The sequence below is a fragment of the Arachis hypogaea genome, chromosome 13 (genome assembly GCF_003086295.3).
Source record: "Arachis hypogaea cultivar Tifrunner chromosome 13, arahy.Tifrunner.gnm2.J5K5, whole genome shotgun sequence".
Taxonomy (NCBI): Eukaryota; Viridiplantae; Streptophyta; class Magnoliopsida; order Fabales; family Fabaceae; genus Arachis; species Arachis hypogaea.
Window position 1 is genome coordinate 28671769 of NC_092048.1, and position 10095 is coordinate 28681863.

Genomic DNA, 10095 nt, shown 5'->3' on the forward strand with positions numbered 1-10095 from the left:
ATGGGTGACGAAAAGAAGGCAGCCTGTCTAGACAAAACTCGGAAACTACTGGCAGTCGGCTTCATCAAAGAGTTACGATTTACAACATGGTTGTCCAATGTTATCATGGTAAGAAAAGCCTCATGTAAATGGCATAGACTTTACTAACTTGAATAAAGCATGCCCAAAAGACGCATATCCCCTCCTGTGCATTGACAAACAGGTGGATAACGCATTAGGTTTTGGTCTTTTAAGTTTTTTAGATGCATATTCAGGTTATAATAAGATTTTAATGCATCCCAAGGACGAGGATAAAACTACTTTTAACACTGAATTGGGAAAATATGGTTATAAGGTAATGCTCTTTGGCTTAAAGAATTCAGGTGCTACTTATCAACGGCTAATGAACAAAGTTTTCAACACACAAATCGGACAGATCCTCGAAGTCTATGTTGATGACATGGTGGTAAAAACAAAACGAGATCTAAACCATGGAGTTAACCTAGAAGAGATCTTCGGGCGATTACGACAACATAACATGAGGCTTAATCCCGAAAAATGTGCTTTCAGAGTTAAGGGGGAATTTCTCGGTTTTATGCTCACCTCTAGAGGCATTGAAGCAAAAATCAAGAGAAAAGTAAAGCAATAATAAACATGAGAAGTCTACAAACAATAAAAGAAGTACAATAGCTAAATGGCAGAGTAGCAGCATTATCCCGGTTTTTACCAGCCATATCCAGTCATTCACACCACTTTTTTAACGTATTGAGGAAACAAAGAGACTTCAACTAGAGCTCGGAATGTGAAACAGCATTTCAAAATCTAAAGAGAGTGTTATCCTCGCCACCGATCTTGCAAAAGCCCACACAGGGTAAGCCCTTATTACTTTATTTATCAATTTCTACTAATGCTATTAGCTCTGTTTTAGTTACAGAAACAGGAGGAAAACAAGAGCCGGTATACTTCGTTAGTAAGACATTACAGAACGCCAAGCTCAGATATCCGCCAATGGAAAAGCTAGATTACACCTTAATAATCACGGCAAGGAGACTAAGGCATTATTTTCACAGCAACAACATCGTGGTCAAGACAAACTAACCTTTAAGGTAGATTTTAACAAGATCCGAGGTATCTGGACGATTGATAAATGGTCGATCGAGTTGTCCGAGTTTGACATTAAATACAAACCTCGAACAGCCATCAAAACACAGTTTCTAGCCAACTTCATAGTTGAGCTGGCAGAACAACCAGAACAAGACGACACCTGGCACCTGTACGTGGATGGAGCCTTAAATATAGAAGGATCAGGCGCAGGTGTATTACTCACCAACAACTATGACTTATATACCGAGCAATCCATCTGCTTCACCTTCCCAACAAGCAACAATCATGCCGAGTACGAGGCACTGCTCGCTGGACTTAGATTGGCTCAATCCTTAAACATCACCCATCTACAGGTATATTTCGACTCATTATTGGTTGTAGAGCAGGTAACAGGACATTTTCAGGTCCGAGATCAATCACTGGAGAAGTATTTCATCATGGTAAAAGAGCTTATTTCTCGATTTAATTCATTTGAAATAACACACATAGCTCAGGAACACAATACCCGAGCAGATGCACTGTCTAATTTAGCAACCACCAAGAAACATATGAATGAATCTATAATTTCCCAACTAATCACGGTTGAACCAAGTTTTGGCAACAAATCTGGTCTATCTGTATCCCAAGTCCAGGACTGGAGAACACAATACAGGATGTACCTACAAACAGGAAGCATACCAATAGGAGTAACCAATCCGACAATATTCAAAAGGCGGGTAGCATCTTTCACAATGGCAGGAGATGAGCTGTATAAAAGAGGCTTTTCTCAACCGCTTTTGAGTTGTTTAGATGAGGAAGAATGAAAGGTCGTCATGGACGAAGTCCATAAAGGAGTATGTGGCAATCACATAGGGGGAATGAGTTTAGCATCAAAGATAGCTAGGGTAGGGTATTACTGGCCAACAATGAAACAAGACTGCATCAACAAGATCAAACGATGTGATAGATGTAAAAAATATTCTCCAGTAATACACAACCCAGGCGAGCTATTACACACCTCGGAGGTAAGTTGGCCTTTCTAGAAATGGGGGCTAGACATCATCGGGCCATTCCCTAAAGCCCCCAGCCAGGTAAAATTTCTGTCAGTAGCAATTGATTACTTCTCAAAATGGATAGAGGCAATACCATTAGCCAAAATAGGAGCAGATAAAATTAAGTCATTTATCTGGAAGAATAGTATTTGTTGCTTCGATTTACCCCATGCTATCATTACTGACAATAGTCAACAGTTTACAGGGGTTCAATATTAAACACCATTTCTCCTCTGTCGAGCAACCTCAAACAAATGGGTTAGCCGAGGCTGCAAATAAGGTCGTTAAAGCTCGGTGATGCCAAAGGCGAATGGGCCGATCTCATCCTTGAAGTCGTATGGAGCTACAATACTACAAAACATACCACTACGCAGGAAACACTTTTCTGACTGGTATATGGGTCGGATGCAATGATCCCAGTAGAAATCGCCATAAGCTCAAGGCAACCCGAGAATAATACGTCAGATGACAACGACAAAGTAAGACAAACAGAGTTGGGCACCATCAAGGAGGACAGAAACAAAGCGGAAATGAGACACAGTGCAATGCAAACAATAATCAAAAGCAAATACAATAAAAAGGTGCACCCACGAGCCTTTACTGAGGGAGACCTCGTCCTCCGACGGACAGAAGAGCCAAGAAAGCCATCAACCCATGGAAAGCTCGCCGCAACATGAGAGGGACCCTACCAAGTAACACGAGTGCTCGGCAAAGGTGCATACACACTCCAAACATTACAAGGAGCCGAGGTTCCCAGTATTTGAAATATTTCATCACTAAAGGTTTACTTTACTTGAAAGATGATATCGACAAGGGGAGATACTCTTTTTCCTACTCACAAGGTTTTTTCCCACCCCGAGTTTTTCTCGGAGAGGTTTTAATAAGGTTTCCCCCCCCCATATCATGCATATGTACAACTCTTCTTCTATCAATAATACAAACACACATTATCTACTTTTCTTAGCATCAAATTCACAAAACAAAACAAAAGTCCTCGCACAGACTAACCCATCAATTACAATTCAAAATCCAAAAACTAGTTTCATGAAACAAGTTAACACAATCAACATAAGTACAATCTATAACACTATTTAATTTCAAATAACAACAAACACAAACAGAAATCCAATCAGCCCTCCTTTTCAACAGAAGCACTTTCATCTTGATTATCAGCCAACGCATCATCATCCAGCAATTGACCGTTACTAACAATTTTTGTAACGTCTAATCTGCTTGCATTAACATCAGGAGCAATCACTCCGACCTATGCGACAGCTTGTTCAAATCCAAGGGCGAAAGAACCCAACACCTCCTCCTCCAATTCCATAACCCTAGCCTTCAGCTTGTCATTCTCAGAAACACTATTTTCTAGTTCATCTTTTGTCTTTCTTGTTTCACTCTCCGAATTCTTCACTTTCTCCTTCAAATTCTTGACCTCGGTCCTCATCTTATTCATTTTTTCATCCTTTTCTTGCAAAAATTTCTTCAGCTTTTTGATAGCAGTAATATTGTCACTCTCTAAACTAGCACCAAACTCAGACCCAGTTCTATAGAAATAGCCAAAAATCAACTTAACACACACAAACTAACCTAAAGATACCGGGCCACTTTAGTCTTACCAGCATCATGGATAATCTTTACATCACAATCTCCTTAAGCAAACTCATCGGCAACAGCCATGAAGGGATAACCTGCAGCCCATAAAGAATTTTTTGGACCCTCTCTATACCTATATAGGACAAGCTGACTCTGATGAGCAACTTCAATTTTCTCAGCTGTAAAAGCACCAGCACTCTCCTTCAAGTTAGTCAAATCAACCGCTCGAGATGATGCCTCACCCCTCTTCCTTTTAAAGGGCCCCTCCTGATTTATACCAGAATGACTACCACCTAATTCACTGTCTGTCAGAACGTTAGTGGAGGACCGTTCCTTTTCCTTTTTCTTAGCCTTAGAAACAAAGGCCTTCAAATTTACAATAGTAAGGGTAGGAGCTTTCTCGCTTGAAAGAGAAAAAACTACAAACAAAGAATATTAGGAACACAATATACACTATCAAAGCTCAAACACACAATGTACAAACCTAGATTACCTAAATACTCTTCCATTGCATCCCTATCTCCTTCAAGCTTCAACAAACTAGATATAGACAACAATTCTGACGAGGCCACCACAGAAACCAGAAAATCTAAAATATAATCCTCACTTCTCACCCTATTCTCACAATCTAAAATTTGCTTTGGTTCAGAAGACCAAAAAATAGGGAACCTTTCATTCATTAATGAGTCCAGGAAAAATGGATAAAACTCCTCATCAATCTGTACCTTGACAAACATCTCTTTGAAGTCCTTAAATCAGGACTTGTACAAACTAAAGATAGTCTGACCTGGATAACTACTCAAGTTTATCCAAACACCTTTCCATACACCTTTTGCTTGGAACAAAGAAAAGAACAACCCCAATGATGGATAACACTATAAGAACTCCATCAGACAGTCAAAAGCTCGGACGAAAGCCCACGAGTTGGGATGTAACTGTGTGGGTGCACAGTTTAATTGAGCCAAAACCCCACACTCAAAGTCAGAGAAGGAGAACCTCATACTTAGTTACGTTAACATGCAGGTGTATAAATAGAAATAAGACCAATCAGACCTCCGTTTACACACCCTATCACCCTCTTCACAAGGCAAAAACTTTACTCCTAAACGTTCCCCGTTCCTTATCCACGTAGCCTCATTCAACTGAGAAACTAACTCAACAGTGCTGAAAATAGACACGCGACTTTTTACGTCACTGTCATCCCAACCGTAGAGGTCCCCTTCATCCCTTACAACCATTGTCTTTTTTCCCATTATCTGACAAAACAAACAAAGATGAAAGTACAAACAAAAAGCAAACTACTAACATTTCATACTCATGATTCTCCTTTCAGTAAACAGTACAACTTGGAGAAGACAAATAGTTTTTCACAAACAAATAGAAGTTACTAAGACACTAACAATTTTTCACCCCCCCCCAACTACTCGAACGGTTCCCTTACCAAAGCAGACACAAAAGGGACCAAACACATGATAGACCCATCAACGGCCCACAACGGAAGCCCACAAAAAAAAATAAATAAAAAATAAAACTAAAACATGTTGAACTTGGGGCTCATACAATATATCCTCTCTGTACACATTCTTCTAAAGTCGAGGATATAGAAGTTTAACCTATTTTTTTTTTTTTTCACAGGCTAAGCTTAGGGGTTGTGGACTATATCAACAACATCGGCTTTCGAATAAATGTACGAGCATATATCGGACTAAATAATGAGGAAACCTCGGCAAACCACAAAAGCCGAGATTCCCGCACAACTGAAACAGATATTCAAAAGCATAATGAACTTTTTGAGAAAGCTGACCACTTACTCTGCAAGCCGTTGTAGGGACTGACCTGGCTCATCTATATAACAGTGTGAAACTAATCTCACAGGGACGGATACAATAATACCAACAAAATAAGATACACTAGTTTTTTTTATCATTGATAAGATTACTAACTTGAACGTCGGAATGTTTCTTGCAAGTTCCACACTCAAATCCGAGTTCAGAGAATAACCTTCCTAGCGACCACAAAAACTTGCAGAGACACGTGGCCGAACTATAACTCAAAAGAGTATTCTTGATATATATATATATAATGAGAATGAAATATGTATTTATAGATATTGAATTAATTTAAATAATTAACATTAAATATTTTTAATAAATAGTATATAAATAGTTATGAAAATATATTTATAATCAGACTCAGACCCACTAACAACAATAAAGAGACATTTTTCTTACTCTGTTTTCAATTTTATTCAAAAAAAAATATAATTATATTTAATTTAACAAATTAATTTTTAAAAATTTTAATAATAAAAGATTTTAAATTTAATTATTTTCATTTTATATATATATATATATATATATATATATATATATATATATATATATATATATATATATATATATATATATATATATATATATATATATATATATCATGTCAATTCGTATTATCGCGTACGAATCATGCGAGGACCTATTCGAGGGCGAGGCTTAAAGGGGAGCATTTCTCCCCATTGAAAAATTTCAAAATTATTAAAAATAATTACGTAAGTGTATCTGTGTATGTATATATTTATCTCTATTAGTCACCAAAAAATATATTTATCTCTATTATAATATTATATTTACTTCTATATATACTAAAATAAAAATTAATCTGTTGAGTTCTATGTGATGAAAAAAATTATTTTATTTAATTTAACTATAAATAACGATAAACTATCTTATTAATTAATTTAAGATTAAAATCATAAAAGAATATACCAGAAAATCCAATAGAATTAAAAAATAATAATAAATATTGTGAGTGATAATAATATTTATTTTTCTTATGTTACTTTTTTCGGGAAATAGATTCTTTTCAATGAAAAAAATATTTGATAGAATAAAGTGTGATTTTTTATTTTTAATTTTTTAAGTGAGACTAAAATTAAATAATAAAAAATTAAATTAAACACTAAACAACATTTATTTTTTTTTTACTGGAGAGGATCCACTAGGCTCTGAATGTTTTCTTGTATAGTAATCAACATAAACGGTGTTGACTTGTTGAAGGTAGGGCTCCGTCATTGTGAAATAGCCATAAAGGATAGTAGGATACCAACAAAAATATTAAAAGACCAGTAAAATTTATTATTTTTTATCAATAATTAATTAATAATATTTAAAAATATAGACTAAAAATTATTTTTTGAACTGTTAAATTAAAAATATTAGTTTAATAGTTAAAAATACTAAAAAAAGTACACTTTGCTAACCTTTTAATTTTCAGTTATGTTATACATACAAATTTTTTTTTTTTAGAAATCTTACAAGTTGGGCCAAACCTAACAGAAGTTACGCTCACCCACAAAAGCGTGTTAACACGCGCATCACGTTTCCAAAGCGCTCCTTCACCATTATGAACGACTCTTCTTCTTTCTCGATGAAAACCGCAACTGCCATTTTTTCTTCACGTTTCTCCTCTTCCTCCTCTTCTTCGTTTGTCTTCTCCTTCTTCTTTGTGTTTCTCCTCCAGTTTCTTCGTGTGTTTCATTTTCATCGTCGTGTTTCCCCTCATTCTTCTTTTGATTTTGCAACATTATGTATTTTTTTTCTTTATTTGATTTTTTCCTCCTAAAAAGAATTATGACAATATGAAATAAGAAGATGAAGTAACAGCAGAAGATGAGGAGGAGGAAGATAAAGAGTTTTGAATTATGCAGAACTTATCAGAATAACAATACACCCAAATATCTTCGTGTTACACCCAAATATCTTTGTTTTACACCCAAATTCGCTACAAATACAGAAATGAGTTATGCTACGTGTACACTAAAATCAACCACCAAAGCCAGCCACCAATATAAAATACATACTGGAATATAAATATACAATGAAAATAAATTAAACCACACATGTATTTATACACAAATACATTGGTGGATAATTTTAGTAGCTAATTTTAGTGTACAAATAGCATTTTGGTACAGAAAAATGTTTCCTCTAAAGCTGTATTTTTTTTTCTTCTTCTTTTCCTTATTTCTTTCTTTCTTTTAGTTAAATGAATGTAAGTTCACCATCTTCTAAGTAATTTTACAGCATTATGTGTTTCTTCTTCTTCTTTGTTTGATTTTTTTGTTTTTATTATTATTAAGGGAGTAAAACAAGAAAAAACTTGAGAAGGTAAAATAAAAAGAAAAAGATGAATAAGAAAAAAAAGAAAAAGATGGTGATGATGATAAAAAAAGAAGCAGCGGTAGAAGAGGAGGAGGAAGAGGAAGAGTTTTGAATTACGCAGAACTTATCAGAATAAAAATACACCCAAATATCTTCGTTTTACACCCAAATATCTTCGTATTACACCAAAATATCATCATTTTACATCCAAATTTGCTGCAAATACAGAAATGAGTTATGCTACATGTACACTAAAATCAGTCACCAAAGTCAACCACCAGTATAAAATATATACTGGAATACAAATATACATTGAAAATAAATTAAACCACACATTTATTTATACACAAATATATTGGTGGCTGATTTTAGTGTACAAATAGCATTTTTGTACAGAAAAATGTTTCTTCTAATGCAACATTTTTTTTCTTCTTCTTTTTCTTATTTCTTTCTTTCTTTTAGTTAAATGAATGTAAGTTCATTATTTTCCAAGTAATTTTGGAGCATTATGTGTTTCTTCTTCTTCTTTGTTTGATTTTTTTTGTTTTTATTCTTGTTAAGAGAGTAAAACAAGAAAAAACTTGAGAAGGTAAAACAAAAAGGAAAAGATGAATAAAAGAAAAAAGAAGAAGAAAATGGTGATGATGATGAAAAAAAAAGAAGCAGCAGAAGATGAGGAGGAGGAAGAGAAAGAGTTCTAAATTATGCAGAACTTATCAGAATAAAAATACACCCAAAATTCCTTAAAATACATCCAAATATCTTCGTGTTATACCCAAATATTTTCGTTTTACACCCAAATTTACTGCAAATACAGAAAGGAATTATGCTATGTGTACACTAAAATAAACCATCAAAGTCAGCCACCAGTATAAAATACATACTGGAATACAAATATACATTGAAAATAAATTAAACCACACATGTATTTATACACAAATACATTGGTAGATGATTTTAGTGGCTGATTTTAGTGTACCAATAGCATTTTTTTATAGAAAAATATTTTCTCTGATGTTGTATTTTTTTTCTTCTTCTTTTTTTCCTTATTTCTTTCTTTCTTATAGTTAAATGAATGTAAGTTCATCCTCTTTCAAGTAATTTTGGAGTATTATATGTTTCTTCTTCTTCTTTGTTTGATTTTTTTGTTTTTATTCTTATTAAGAGAGTAAAACAAGAAGAAACTTGAGAAGGTAAAACAAAAAGGAAAAGACGAATAAGAAAAAAAAGAAGAAGATGGTGATGATGATGAAAAAAAAGAAGCAGCAGCAGAAGACGAGGAGGAAGAGGAAGAGTTTTGAATTATGCAGAACTTATCAGAATAAAAATACACCCAAATATCTTCGTGTTACACCCAAATATCGCTATTTTACACCCAAATTTGCTGCAAATACAGAAATGATCGAGTTATGCTACGTGTACACTAAAATCATCCACCAAAGTCAACCACCAGTATAAAATATATACTGGAATACAAATATACATTGAAAATAAATTAAACCACACATGTATTTATACACAAATACATTGGTGACTGATTTTAGTATACAAATAGTATTTTTGTAGAGAAAAATGTTTCCTCTAATGTTGCATTTTTTTCTTCTGAATTGAACCACACCTCAGCCACTTGATTGGATTCAAAACAATAAAAGGTGAAGAAGACTTGTATGAGAAAAATACTTGTATGTGGAGAACAAACTGCTCACAAACATCACAGAGGAGCTGCAAAATACACCAAAAATACACCATATTAAAACAAGCATAAACTATAGAATGCAAATACAACTATAAAACCATCATAAAAAATGACAAAAATCATATTCATGAATCATCATTAAACAAAAACTAAAATAATTCAACTAAAACAATAAGACAATTCACCCTCAGTGAGATGAAAAGTCATAAACTTTTCTGAAATACACCCAAATATTCCTGATTTACACTTGAACGTCTGATATAAAATGCAAAAATTCATCAGAACTAGTACATTAGATTCAATTCAGACAAGAAATAATGAACAGAAAATTTCACAGACAAGGTTCACGCATTATTCAGCTACACAATCATAACCTACTAACTGGATTCAAATTCATATTCAATTATTAACTGGAACCAAACCACACCTTAGGAACTTCATTGGATTCAAATTCAAAATCCACTTTGCTCTGGTTCAGTTGACAATCTGAAGTTGAATCATTCATTATCTTCAAAACGATTTCAAAGCTTGA

At 34.1% G+C, this 10095-nt stretch overlaps 1 protein-coding gene across 1 annotated transcript; it reads left to right on the forward strand.

Annotated features, from left to right (window-relative positions):
• LOC140177520 (uncharacterized) lies at positions 1-1886 on the forward strand. Its single transcript, XM_072210639.1, has 3 exons — positions 1-108; positions 203-445; positions 978-1886. The coding sequence occupies exons 1-3, from the start codon at positions 1-3 to the stop codon at positions 1884-1886; spliced, it is 1260 nt and encodes a 419-aa protein (XP_072066740.1).
• The last annotated feature ends 8209 nt before the right edge of the window (positions 1887-10095 follow it).